Below are 14,208 nucleotides of genomic sequence, written 5' to 3' on the forward strand. Positions count from 1 at the left end.
TCTCCTGCCTCCACCTCCCAAGTAGCTGGGACTACAGGTGCCTGCCACAACGCCTGGCTATTTTTTGGTTGCAGCCATTGTCGTTGTTTGGTGGGCCAGGGCTAGATTCGAACCCGTCAGCTCAGGTGTACATGGCTGGCGCCTTAGCCGCAGGCACCAAGCCAATATATTTATTTATTTAAAATTTATTTATTTTTATTTTTTTTTGAGACAGAGGCTCAAGCTGTTGCCCTGGGTAGAATGCCGTGGCATCACAGCTCACAGCAACCTCCAACTCCTGGTCTTAAGAGACTCTCCTGCCTCCACCTCCCAAGTAGCTAGGACTACATGCACCTGCCACAACACCCAGTTATTTTTTGGTTGCAGCCATCATTGTTATTTGGCTGGCCTGGACTGGATTCGAACCCCAGGTATATGTGGCTGGCGCCTTAGCTGCTTGAGCCATAGGCGCTGAGCCCACCAAGCCAATTTAGAAGTTTCTTAATTCCTAGTTGGTTTCCCCCTTCACACAATAGGCTTCTCAAGCAACTTCAATGCATACTGTTTGTTTAGGGAAAACTACCTTATTAATATTAATCTCAACAAAAAATAATAGGAAAGTAGATCTGCTGGATAATACATGTATTCTAAATATTTAAAACATAAATTCTAAGACTAAAAGAAAGTTCATTTTCTAAAAAGCCTATCCACAAAATGTTAATAGATATTACTACATACTACATGGGAATACATTATACTGTTCTCTTTATAACAACAAAAGTCAGTCTTTCAAGTTTCCTTCAAACACCATCTTTGAATTTGAATCTTTTACTGACCCCCTCCACATATGCTCCTTCTCTTTGAATCTCCTTAGCATTTTGTCTATTTTGTGACATTTATGGAATTCTCCATTCATTATAGTCAATCAAAATATGTTTAACAATTACTAAATCTTAGGCCCTACACTAGGAATTGGACAAAAAAAGAACAGTTGAGATTTTAAAAAATAAAATTTCTTTAGTAGTTTTGCTACTTTAAAATCAGAAAACACAAATAAAAATGAAGAACACAGAAAACACAAAGTGTGCTAAGTTAGAATTCCAAAACCACCACTGCTGGGCTTGGTAAAAACCCTAAAATCACTTATACTGCATGAATACACATATCTTTCCCCCTCAACAAAACCAAGATGATCCCATACATAATATTTGTTATTTACCCCCTCCTTCCTTATTCAATAATGGATCAAGGACAACAGAATTGTGACAAGCAAAGATGGAGAGTATTAATGCAGAAGGAACACGAAAGGCCTAGAGACAAGAAAACTGTGTTGTTTTATTTCTTTGCTTAATTACACACTTATAAATGCAAACACATAATGGCAAAAACTTTAAGTCACTTGGCTTTAAAAAAGGTAAAGTAAAATACTAGTATTCCCAAGGTATGTGGTAACCTTAGAATTACCATCCCTCTCCCCAATAACCACATTACTATTTACAACCTCAGGAGATTCAGAGCTTAGGTACAGCACCAAAACTATAACATGACCACTACCATCTCTAAGAGATTTACAGTTTACAAATTTCATGAATTCAAACATTTATTTAGCAGTTAATATGTGTAAACCATACAAAGATAAATAAGGACAAACTCTGCTTCTAAGAAGTTACAATTCTTGTTCGAAGATAAAAATATAGGGCGGCATCTGTGGCTCAAAGGGGTAGTGTGCCAGAACCATATGCTGGAGGTGGCGGGTTCAAAACCCAGCCCTAGCCAAAAACTGCGGGGGGTGGGGGGAAGGTAAAAATATAGGGTGCCAACCACATGCATGGAGGATGGCAGGTTCAAACCCAGGGCAGCTAAACATCAATGATAACTGAAACAAAAAAATAGCTGGGCTATGTGGCGGGCGCCTGTAGTCCCAGCTACTTGGGAGGCTAAGGCAAGAGAATTGCTTAAGCCCAAAAGAGTTTGAGGTTGCTGTGATGCCACAGTTCTCTACCAAGGATAACATAGTAAGACTGTCTCAAAAAAAAAAAAAAAAAAAAAAAGATAAAAATATAAACAATTCCAACAGAATAATATATATATATGCTAAAATAGGGTACATATAACACATACTGGTAAGTATGGATAAGAGAGTCACTAACTCCTGGGCTTCCCAGTTTCACAAGGAAATATCATTCAAACCAGGCCTCAAAAATTCAAAAGGATATCACCAAAGAAGATAGTGGAAGAGCCTTCCAGGTAGAAATAGCATTTGTAAAGACTTGGCAGACTTAAAGAATGCTAAGAAGTACTGTGCAAATGTCCTGAGCATTCTGAAGAGTAAGTAATGAGGCTAGGAAAATAAGTAGGAATCAACTGGGGAATGTCTATCATGCTTTAGATTTGATCCCCTGGGCAAGGGTTGGCACTGACTTTTTTTTCTTTTTTGAATAGACAGGGTCTTGCCGGGCACGATGGCTCACGCCTATAATCCTAGCACTCTGGGAGACTGAGGCAGGTAGATTGCTTGAGGTCAGGAGTTTGAGACCAGCCTGAGCAAAAGCAAGACCCTGTCTTTAAAAATATCCAAGTCCTGTGAAGGGCACCTGTAGTCCCCGTTACTAGGGAGGCTAAGGCAAGAAGATCGCTTGAGTGCAGGAGTTTGAGGTTGCTGTGAGCTACCACAATGCCATGGCACTCTACTAAGGGCAACAATGTGCGAGTCTGTCTCAAAAAAAAAAAAAAAAAATAGGGTCTTGCTCTGTGCCCAGGATGGAGGGTGGCAGTGGTGTGATCATACAGTTTACTGCAACCTCCAACTCCTGAGTCCCAATGATCCTCCTACCTCAGCCTCCCAAGTATCTGGGACTATAAGCATACATTACCACATCCGGCTAATTTTAAAAAACTTTTTGTAGAGACAGGATCTATGTTGCTCAGGCTGGTAGTCCCAGCTACTACTTGGGAGGCTGAAGCAAGAAGGACTGCTTGAGCCCAAGAGTTTAAGGTTGCTGTGAGCTATGATGCCCTAACACTGTACCTAAGGCAACAGAGCAAGACTGTCTCAAAAAAGAAAAAAAGGCAAGTTAAGAGACATGTCAATTGAATGGAATGTATCAACCCTGGTTTGAAAAAGTCAGTATCGGCTCGGTGCCTATAGCTCAACCGGCTAAGGCGCCAGCCACGTACACCTAAGGTGGCGGGTTTGAATCACCAGCCTGGACCCGCCAAAACAACAATGACGGCTGCAACCAAAAAATAGCCGGGCGTTGTGGCAGGCGCCTGTGGTCCCAGCTACTTGGGAGGCGGAGGCAAGAGACTCGCTTGAGCCCAGGAGTTGGAGGTTGCTGTGAGCTGTAATGCCATGACACTCTACCCAGGGGGACAGCTTGAGGCTCTGTCTCAAAAAAAAAAAAAAGAAAAGAAAAAGTCAGTATCAAATAATTGTGAAATACTCGAGGGTAATTTGAAGATGAATTTGATACTTGGTGATATTGAGAAAGTGATAAAAAGTATTGTGTCTGTATATTGTATTTTGAAAGAGAACTTACTTTCTGAGATATATACTAAAATATTTATAGATGAAATTTTGTTGTGTGATATTTGCTTCAAAGTTGGGCATGCAGTCACAATGAAACGAGACTCGCTATGAGTTGGTAATTTCTGATGCTGGATGAAGGGTATGTAGCATTCATTATGTTATTCTATCTATATCTGTATATAACTGAAAATTTACATAATAAAAATTTTTCTAAATAAAAGCTGAGATATGGGTTTGGATAACTTGGAGACTGGTTTGAACATACTTTGCTTTTAGTAAACTACAAAAGATACCAAGGACACTCAGGCCGTTAGGATCTGTGCTCCTCCTAGGATCTATCTCATTGCCAGCTTCCCATACTCTCATTATAAGAAAACATTAATAGAAAATTTTTAATAAAAATGACAAAGGAAGCAAATACAAATCAGAGTTTTCCTCTAATTTTCCTATGGAGGGCTAGTTTCTTAAAAACCAGAACAAAAACAATAGAGTAGACAAGCAACTGATCTCCCAAAGAGAGTAAAAGACTGCTCATTACACACACTAACTGAAAGTAAAGAACAAACAGGCACACAGTATTCACTTTAACTTTTTAAGTTTTTTAATATAAATGCCACTTATCTCATTTGACCTTAATAAGTCACTTCCTAGAGGTAACCAACACAAAGAGGTCTCAAAATTAGTTAGTGATAGAACAGAGTCTCACTCTGTTGCCCTAGGTAGAGTGCCATGCTGTCATAGCTCACAGCACATCAAGCTCTTGGGCTCAAGCGATCCTCTTGCTTCAGCCTCCAGAGTAGCTGTGACGATAGACACCCACTATAACACCTGCTTAGTTTTTCTATTTTTAGTAGAGAAGGGGTCTCACTCTTGCTCAGGCTGGTCTTGAATTCCTCAGCTCAAGGGATCCACCTGCTTTGGCCTTCCAGAGTGTTAGGCTTATAGGTAAGCCACATGCCTGGTCTCCTTCTGCCTATTCTATGCTTTTCCCACTAATCTCTTCCTTTCCTATCCAACTTGGTTTAATTATTCAGTTTAAGGAAAAGCCTGCCCAGCTCTAACTTTTATTACCACTAGAGTCATAGACACCTGATAATATGTGGCTCAGTAAAGATAGCTACTGACAATTTGTTGATGATTGCTCCATGCTGGACAGTTCCCCAAAATTTACTTAGCAATTTGGACAGCTCAAAATGGCTTAGAAAACTTAGAAATGAGGAGATTTTTTCCCTGTCAAAAGCCACTAATAGGGGAAAAAGAAAAACATCAAGTTAATAATTTAGAACAATTTAATGTTTGTTAGAGTGTAGATATTCATGTTTTATAGAGGGTAGGGATAGAGAAATGAACATATTAGTAAGGATTTTTTCCTTTCCAACTTAATGGATAGACACTTGTCCCATGTATTTAAACATATCCCAATTTCACTGACAGTTACAAGCTAGGAACCCTCTAGACACATAAGAATGTTCAATTTGTTGACCATGAAGAATTACATTTAAAATAACCCAGATTCTGCCCTTTGTCTCATCCTTGGCAAACCTGGCTTACTACCACAGACGATTCTGTTCTAGGCATTCATTTAACCCACCAACATCAGTAAAGGAATGAAGGTCAAAGCCTGGACCTGCTGAAAGAAGCCATCCCTAGAAACTGCCTTTCAACTTATGCAGCCTCACAATGGACACTTGAGAATTGCTGGGATTGTCCGTTCCAATTACTTGCTCCTGGATCACTAGAGATAGAGATGGAGAGCGTTGCCAGTAGCTCTGAGCACGCTGTGTTGTCTGCTGAGTTTCCATGCCTTTTGCTATTACAAAAACTTTATACTCTCAAATTGTATGTGATGATTCTTTCCATCAGTGGCATCACTGTCCTGATATGACAACCATGCAATAAGCAACTATCCCCAACTTTACTTCAAGTCACTAGCACTTTCTCTTAGAAACTACTACTCACTCAGGTGCTCTCCCTACCACTTCTGAAATTCAAACAGAGGGAACCCTATTGCCACTAAACTAACTACGTGGGCATATTTGAGAAAAGGGCAGAGACATGAACCTACAACCAGGAATGCAAGCTAACTGGAGCAAATGCAGCTTTCCAATACTGCCCTTTAAGTAATTTAAAGATGGAATTTGGGATAAACTAACATTTGTGAATTGCCTACCATGTATAATGCATTGTGCTAGCTCCTTTATAAATCTCTCATTTAATCCCAACAGCCTTCCAGATATTTTTGTTATTATTGCCTTTTCACAAATGAAGAAGACAAACATAATGTATGCTAAGTAACTTGTCCAGAACCTTAAACCTACTATATGGCAGGGCCAAAAGCTGAACCCCAGAGAGTAATCAAACATCTAATGACTTGCTTCTTACTACCTCATGCTTTCCAAAGGAGTTATAACTTATATGATACGAGAAACAAGGTACTTCTAATTCAGGCTTATGAGAAAATGAGTAACTTTAATACACAGCAAAGAATACCATCCCTTGAACCAAATGTTATTAAACCAATACACATTTTTACATATTCTAATCTGACAGTCCATATACCAAATCTCTCTACCAGTCAGACCTTGTATAGTTGGAGGAAAAGCAGAGAATGTTTTGGTCAAACTCCACGGTATTTTCAAATATCTGAAATATGTGAGATACGGTGGTGCCTGTGGCTCAGTGAGTAGGGCCCCATATATCGAGGGTGGCGAGTTCGAACCCAGCCCCAGCCAAACTACAACAACAACAGAAAAAAGAAATATATGAGATACTCCTCCACTTCAAAATCTATGAATAATAATCCTTCTAAAAATCTTACCAGATTTATGCTAGTCTACCTCGAAGTAATGAACCTTTGAGTTTTACCATAAAATGAAGAATTTTAAAATATGTAGGTTTCCATTTGCTGAAAGCACTATAAAAATGGATTAAAAACTGAAGTATAGGCTTGGCACCTGTGGCTCAAGTGGCTAAGGCGCCAGCCACATAAACCTAAGGTGGCAGGTTCGAATCCAGCCCTGGCCCACCAAAACAACAATGACGACTCAACCAAAAAATAGCCGGGTGTTGTGGCAGGCGCCTGTGGTCCCAGCTACTTGGGAGGCTGAGGCAGGAAACTCGCTTGAGCCCAGGAGTTGGAGGTTGCTGTGAGCTGTGATGCTACAGCACTCTACCCAGGAGGACAGCTTGAGCCTCTGTCTCAAAAAAAAAAAAAAAAAACCTGAAGTATAAAACCTTCTCTCTAAAGTATATAGCTGAATTAATATATGATAATATGGATAAATGGTAAAAGCTATCACTTACAGACTACTTACTATGTGCCAAGCACTCTACACATGTATTTTGTACCTTACAAAAGCCTCTGTGATTATCAGTAACTAAGGTGAGAACGTACATATAACTTGGCCAGAGTAAAATAGCCAGAAAGTGTTGGAGCCAGAATGGAAATCCAGGCGAGTCTAACCCTAAATCCTATGCTCTTACAGCTACTGTTTACTGACTCAATTCTTATCCAGTAATAATATATCTTTGTCCTCAACTCTGAAACCATTGTAGATACACATACACATTTATTTAAACCTATTAACTATATCCATTAATTTGTCAGTTTCTAAAGTGAAATCATTAAGTACCTAAAGTATTACCATTAGAAAAATTCAAATAAAGCAACAAATTCTCACTAAAGTTCTGAGAGATCAAAACTGAGCATGAAGAAGTTCTAAAATTGACATGAACGTGGTACAACCAGGTAATCATTTTAAGCACTGAAGACAATTCAAGGCCAGGCATGGTGTGGCTGACATCTGTAATCCTAGCACTCTGGGAGACCAGGGCAGGATGATCACCTGAGCTCAGGAGTTTAAGAGCAGGCTGTGGAAGAGTGAGACACCATTTCTACTGAAAAATAGAAAAATTAGCCAATCATGGTGGCATATGCCTGAAGTTTCAGCTCGTTGGGAGACTGAGGCAGGAGGATTGAGCCCAGGAGTTTGAGGTTCTAGGAGCTATGATGATGCCACTGTACTCTTAATCCAGGTGACAAAGTAAGTCTCTGTCTCCCCTTCCCCCGCCCCCAAAAGAACTTGTTCTTTAGAAATCACATTAATGACTGAATTGTGGATTTTATCTTCTTCTCTTTAAAGTTTTTTATTAGTCAAATAACAGAATACATGTAATCACAACTTGGACAATTTTAAACTTCTGAATGGGCTATTATTGGACATTGTTTCACTGTTTCAAACTTCTTCCAAAAAGTATCATGTCTAAAAACTAAGCCAAGAGTAACATTCCCCAGACATGAATCCTTTTGTCTATTAGTATCCGAACCAAAATAAATAATTGTTAGATTTACAAGATACAGCTTAAAACAGCATATTCTTTTCCTGTTGTTTATCAAACACATTCATTAGATTAGCTGACAGGACGACGTAAGAATCATTTTCTAAGAACCATCAAAGAACAGATCAAGTCTTACCTCCATTGCTAAAGCTGCTGTCTGTTGGTCATAATGATTCAGAAGATTAGGCATGAAGGTAGTATTATAAGGCAAATCTTGGCACATCCTCAAGGTAATAGGTTCACAAGAAAACAAACTGTGCCCACCTATATGCCCCACAAACACAGTCAAGAGCCAAAGATAGAAGACAATCCAGCTCATAGCCATCCTTCCTGGGTCTGACAAGGCTCGGATGATCAGGGCCCACTCAGTACTTGTATGTTAGATCTTTACACACCTGCAGGTCTTGGCTTGGAAGTATTCTTCTATATCTTACTATTAAGTTCTTCAAATAAATACTCTTCGCACTGTCAGAGGTTCGTTAGCTTGGTCTCACAAAAGGCATTTGTTTTTGGTTTCACAATATGGGAAAATGACATCATCTTGTTTCTTCTTTTCATTTTATTACATAGGGCACATCTGGCCAACACATCGAGTTGATCAACCACATTCCCAAACAACAGATTCCATCTTAGGGGAAGAGCTTTTTCTTCCTTTGACTGAAATATCTGAAAAGTTATTATTTTAAAAAAAAAATTGAGAAATTAGTCAAAATATTATGGACTTCATATTAAAATCTTGGGTGAGAGATATCATACTGACCAAACAGACAATAATACATGGGTACTTCATAAAGATATAATATGGTTTTTCTACTTTATAATTTATATTATAGATATACTAAATCCTTACACAGCATCTAAAGGCAAATTTTATGTACAATTTTCCCCAACCATTTATTGAATAAGCTTTCCCATTAATTTAAAATGCCTTGTCATTCAAAAAATAGTTGTATGTAAAAGTAAAAAAAAAAAACAAAAAAAACCCAACCTGCTATGTGTAAAACCTAGTACTGCCATGTCTCCTAGGTGTCAGGAAATGGTGCCCCAAACAATACTAGGTCAAGGAAGCCATGACGACTCTTGAAAGAACAGACAGAGCATATTAATTTGTTATTCTAGATATCCTACTCTTGAGCCTTTGATAAATGAAAAAGGCACTCTTTTTGTTTAAATTAAATAGGATTTTACCTACATATCTGAAGGGCTAAACTACAGCTTTGAACTTTACCTTAGAATTGAAAACAAGATAACCTAAACATTTGTACCCTTGTATGATTGTGAATTTTTTTTTTTTTTTTGCAGTTTTTGGCCAGGGCTGGGTTTGAACCTGCCACCTCCAGCATACAGGGCCAGTGCCCTACTCCTTTGAGCCACAGATGCTGCTCTACTGTGAAATTTTTTTAAAAAGGCAAGTATTTTCTTCCCTCAGTTGCTTAACACATGGGTTAACTTCTCAGCTATGATGGCAATCTTTCATTTGTCACCGATATAATTGATACACTTTAAAACATTCTTACTCTGTTGTCCTACATTTTATTTGATATCAATTATACTTAATAACCTAAATTATTGAATTTAAAATTTATTGTGTTTTAATCCTTAATAGTGTATTTTTACATTCAATGATTTGGTAGAAGCCATCTGTGAAAGGGGTCTGAAAAATAAACTAGAAGATATAGATTCCAATCACTTATAAATTGTGCGAATGTAAATGTATCACTTAATTTCTTTGAATCCAGAATTTTTCTTCATGAAAATGATTCCAGGGCAGTGCCTGTGGCTCAAGGAGTAGGCTGCCAGCCCCATATACTAGGGGTGGTGGGTTCAAACCCAGCCCCAGCGAAAAAATGCACCAAAAAACATTAAAAAAAAAACAAAACTATTGGGAAAAAAAATGATTCCAGTATCACCTCTCTCACAGGGATGATGTACAGGGGAATCATGACAAAATGTATACAAAAGGACTTTGCAAATGGTTAGTATCAAACAGTAGGTATTTTTATTAGTGAATTATAGCTGATACAAATGATACCTCTATCGTCCATACTGAAGTGACAAATATCAGGAAAATTTCCCAATGTTACATAATCTTTTTAGACTGTGCAAAAACTTAATACCATAGATATAGCCCTTAAATTAGAAACATTTAACCAACAAATTACATCACACACAGCTAGACTAAACAGGAACAGAAATCATCCACAGAAAGTCACAGCACTAGGAGGAGTGACTCTCAGTCAGCGTTTCCAGTGAGCTTCAGAATTTCTGACTTGCCTCCACCTTTCCAGGGCTGGGAGGGTATGGGCGGAATGAAAGGCAGATCTGGTAGGAAAAAAGCAAATGCTAAGCTACCACATTTGGATTTGGTTTAGTAATGGTTCACTCTGCTTTTATTTGTTTCATATGCATTGGATATTCTTATGTTTGTTGTAGAGAGCTTTTGCTGGGAAAATAGGAAAAATTCAGGTTCAGAAATTCTCAGAGACCCAGGTAAACAGGACAACTCGAATACTACCACCCACAATAGCTTAGACCTTGAGATCTGGAACTGGTTTGGCTTAAGGAGGAAGAGAAACTGTTCCTTGTGCATTGACTATCAATGACTGGGACCTCTATATCCCAAGTATCAGTTACTAGGCAGAAAACTATTTGGAGAAAATAAGAGTTACTAAATCTTCCCAATTTATTCCACTAGGAGATGGTCTTGAGTGGTGAAAAGGAAAAGGAAAGTCTGTGGCCTCCAGGAGGTTATGAGCAATCCCTGCTCAAAAAGTTTACATCTCCCTATACGCTCTACATCAGACATTTCTGTGACAACTTCTTAGCCTTTTTTTAAGACAGAGTCTCACTAAGTCACCCTCAGTAGAGTACTATGGCATCACAGCTCACAGCAACCTCAAACTCTTGAGCTTAAGCAATTTTCTTGCCTCAGCCTCCCAAGGAGCTGGGACTACAGGTGCCTGCCACAATGCCCGGCTTTTTTTTTTTTTAAGACAGTGTCTTTCTATGTCGCCCTCAGTAGAATGCTATGACATCACAGCTCACAGCAACCTCAAACTCTTGGGCTTAAGTGATTCTCCTGCCTCAGCCTTCTAAGTAACTGGGACTACAGGCACCTGCCACAACCCCTGGCTATTTTTGTTTTGTTGTTTTTGCACTTGTCATTGCTGTCTAGCAGGCCCAGGCTGGGTTCAAACCTGCTAGCCTAGGAGTTACGTGGCTGGCGCTATAACCATTGTGCTATGGGTGCAAGCCCTTATTTTTTTGTTGCAGTTGTCATTGTTGTTTAGCAGGCCTGGGCTGGGTTCAAACCCACACCCCTGGTGTATGTGGCTGGCGCCATAACCATTGAGCTACAGGTGCCGCCGGCCTGCTGTATATTTTTCCTCTTTCAGGTTGGTCCCCAAAATGTTGAAGTCTAGCTATAGAAAACTAATATTAACCATAATTAAAAACATATTTAAGCTTAATTACCATGTACTACAGTAATAATTATGTATATCATTAAACATAAGTAAAATAATTGCTAAAAGCTTTTATTTGATTACAGTTTTAAAATATCCACGTAAGTTCAATCTTTGTAGTTTACAGCTTATGCAGCATGTTCATCAGCTTGCAACTAAAAAAAAATTAAAAAGAGGCTCGGTGCCTTGCAGCTCAAGTGGCTAAGGCACCAGCCACATACATCTGAGCTGGCAGGTTCGAATCCAGCCCGGGGCCACCAAACAACAATGATGGCTACAACAAAAAATAGCTGGGCATTATGGCGGGCACCTATGGCCCCAGCTACTTGGGAGGCGGAGGCAGGAGAATCACTTGAGCCCAGAAGTTGGAGGTTGCTGTGAGCTGTGATACCACAGTGCTCTCTGCCCAGGGCAACAGCTTGAGGCTCTGTCTCAAACAACCAACCAAAAAAAAAATTAAAAAGAACGTTGCTCCCTATTGAGTATGTATATAATAACACTAAAAATTTCAAAAATTTCGTTTAGACTAATCTATTTTTGAAACCATTTTCAAACCATTTCAAAAAACCAGTAATGGTTCAAAAATGACTAACACTCAAGACCTGAGGAAGAAACTGAGCAATGCCTCACTGAGTTTTAAAACCAGACAGAATGCCTCCTTATACTTCTACCTACTCTATTCACTTTCCTCTTGATTATTCTATTTGCCTCTTGCAAATAAAGCTTCCCATCTTCTTTTAAAAGTGCTTCTACCTGTACTACAACATCAAAGTTACCACATTTAAAGATGATTTGTAAAATCTATTACGTTAAGCTGCAGAAAGACGATCTGAGCAAGATTGTAGTTGTAATTATTAAAAGAAGGGAAAACACAACAGAATACAGTGAGACAAAAGGAAAACAGGCAGAATACAGATTTTAAAGGAGTAACATTTCCCCAGAATAGCAGTTCTCTAAGTCTAAAGTGTAGCAGATTCATGGATTCTCCACAGTCTAAGAAATCTGAATGCTGGGCTTGGCGCCGGCCATATGCACCAAAGCTGGCGGATTCAAACAAGGCCTGGGCCTGCTAAACAATGACAATTGCAACAAAAAAACAGCCAGGCGTTGTGGCGGGCACCTACAGTCCCAGCTACTTGGGGGGCTGAGGCAAGAGAATCGCTTAAGCCAAAGAGTTTAAGGTGACTGCGAGCTAAGATGCCAAGACACTCTACAGAGGGCGGACATAGTGAAACTCTGTCTCAAAAAAAGAAAAAAAATCTGAATGCTGGAGAATGATATACATTCTGATGATTACCTAAGGTTACAAGGGTCCATAAGTCAAGTCTTAAGAAATGCTATCCTTAAACAGAATTAAAAACAATAAAGGTATTATTTATATATAATTATATGTATAAAATAAATTATAAAAATAAGATAAAGGATGTAACACTTTAATAGAGGAGTAAGAATATAAATGCATAAAAGACATACAAATAGCAAATAAACACATGAAAATATGTTCAACTTTACTAATAAAAGATGCAAACATGCGAGAACACTTATGCCAACCAGATGGACAAAAATAATGATGGAACACCATAAAGGAAAGGGTGTAGAGGAAAGAACATTTTCAACGTTTTAGCATCTCCAAATACTACTGGTGAGAATGCAAACTAGTTGGTATTTTCAAAAAACAATGGTTACTTACTTTGAAAGCCCTCACAGTGTGCACAATCTGATCCAGCAAATCTATTTTACTCTAAGAAAGTAAGCACACAAGTACACACGATGCAAAACCAATATACAGAATTAGTACAGGCTGAGCACGGCAGCTCACACCCAGTGCTTTGGGAGGAAGACGCAGGAGGATCACTTGAGATGAGGTATTCAAGACCAGCCTGAGCAAGAGTGAGACTCCCCTAATACCTCTACAAAAAAATAGAAACATTAGCCAGGCAGGGTGGTGCATGCCTTTAGTTCCTGTTATTTGGGAGGCTGAAGCAGGAGGATTGCTCAAGCCTAGAAGACTGAAACTGCAGTGAACTATGATAATGCTATTGCATTGTAGCCTGGGAGACAAAATGAGATCTCGTCTCAAAAAAAAAAAATCATGTAACGTTGTTTGTAACAATAACCTAAAAGTCTACCAGTATAACGAAATATAATAGTCACTAAATACATTATGAATATTACAGTCACTAAAATGATGAGCATAAACCTGTATTTATAGACATAGTAAGACAGTAATAACTGAAAAATAAAGTCAGATGCAGTGGCTCAGGCCTCCAATCCTAGCACTCTGGGAGGCTGAGACAGAAGGGCTGCTTAAGCAAGAGCAAGACCTGTCTCTAGCAAAAGTAGAAAAATTAGTAGGCCATCATGTGCCTGTAGTCCCAGCTAGCCAGGAGGGTGAAACAAGAGGATTGCTGGAGCCCAGGAGTTTGATATTTGCAGTGAGCTATGATGATGCCACCACAATCTATCAGGGTGACATGGAAAGACTGTTTCAAAATAAAAAATTGAAAAGCAGTTTATAAAACAGTGTATATACATGTATATGTCCCATTTTTATCAGAAAAAATATGTACACATAATAAATAAAACTTTCAATTGTTTAAAAATATTATAGATAGTCAATGGGATTTTATAAAAGTACCTATGGTATATTATTTTTGTGTAGGAATAACTAATGCTGTCAAATCTATAAATGTGTGTGGATTAGCAAATAACTACTAGTTGAATAAATAGTTTACTGGCTGTTAATTAAGCAATAAGCCAAGAGAGATATTACTGCCCTAACCTAGGGAGTAAGAAAAGCAAGTAAGTGATGATCAATCTCTTATCAGTCAAAAATTCATTCTCAGGCTTGGCGCCTGTGGCTCAAGTGGCTAAGGTGCCAGCCACATACACCTAAGG

At 38.8% G+C, this 14,208-nt stretch overlaps 1 protein-coding gene across 1 annotated transcript in view; it reads right to left on the minus strand.

Moving 5' to 3' along the window:
- Positions 1–14,208, minus strand: part of FZD3 (frizzled class receptor 3) — a 55,892-nt gene that overhangs the window by 36,220 nt on the left and 5,464 nt on the right. The window contains exon 2 of the mRNA XM_012807700.2: positions 7,983–8,512. Coding sequence (XP_012663154.1) covers positions 7,983–8,171 — 189 coding nt within the window. The 5' untranslated portion in view covers positions 8,172–8,512. The remainder of the gene's footprint in view (positions 1–7,982; positions 8,513–14,208) is intronic.

This window comes from Otolemur garnettii, unplaced genomic scaffold (genome assembly GCF_000181295.1).
Source record: "Otolemur garnettii isolate 467f Iridium unplaced genomic scaffold, OtoGar3 scaffold00074, whole genome shotgun sequence".
NCBI classification, from domain to species: domain Eukaryota; kingdom Metazoa; phylum Chordata; class Mammalia; order Primates; family Galagidae; genus Otolemur; species Otolemur garnettii.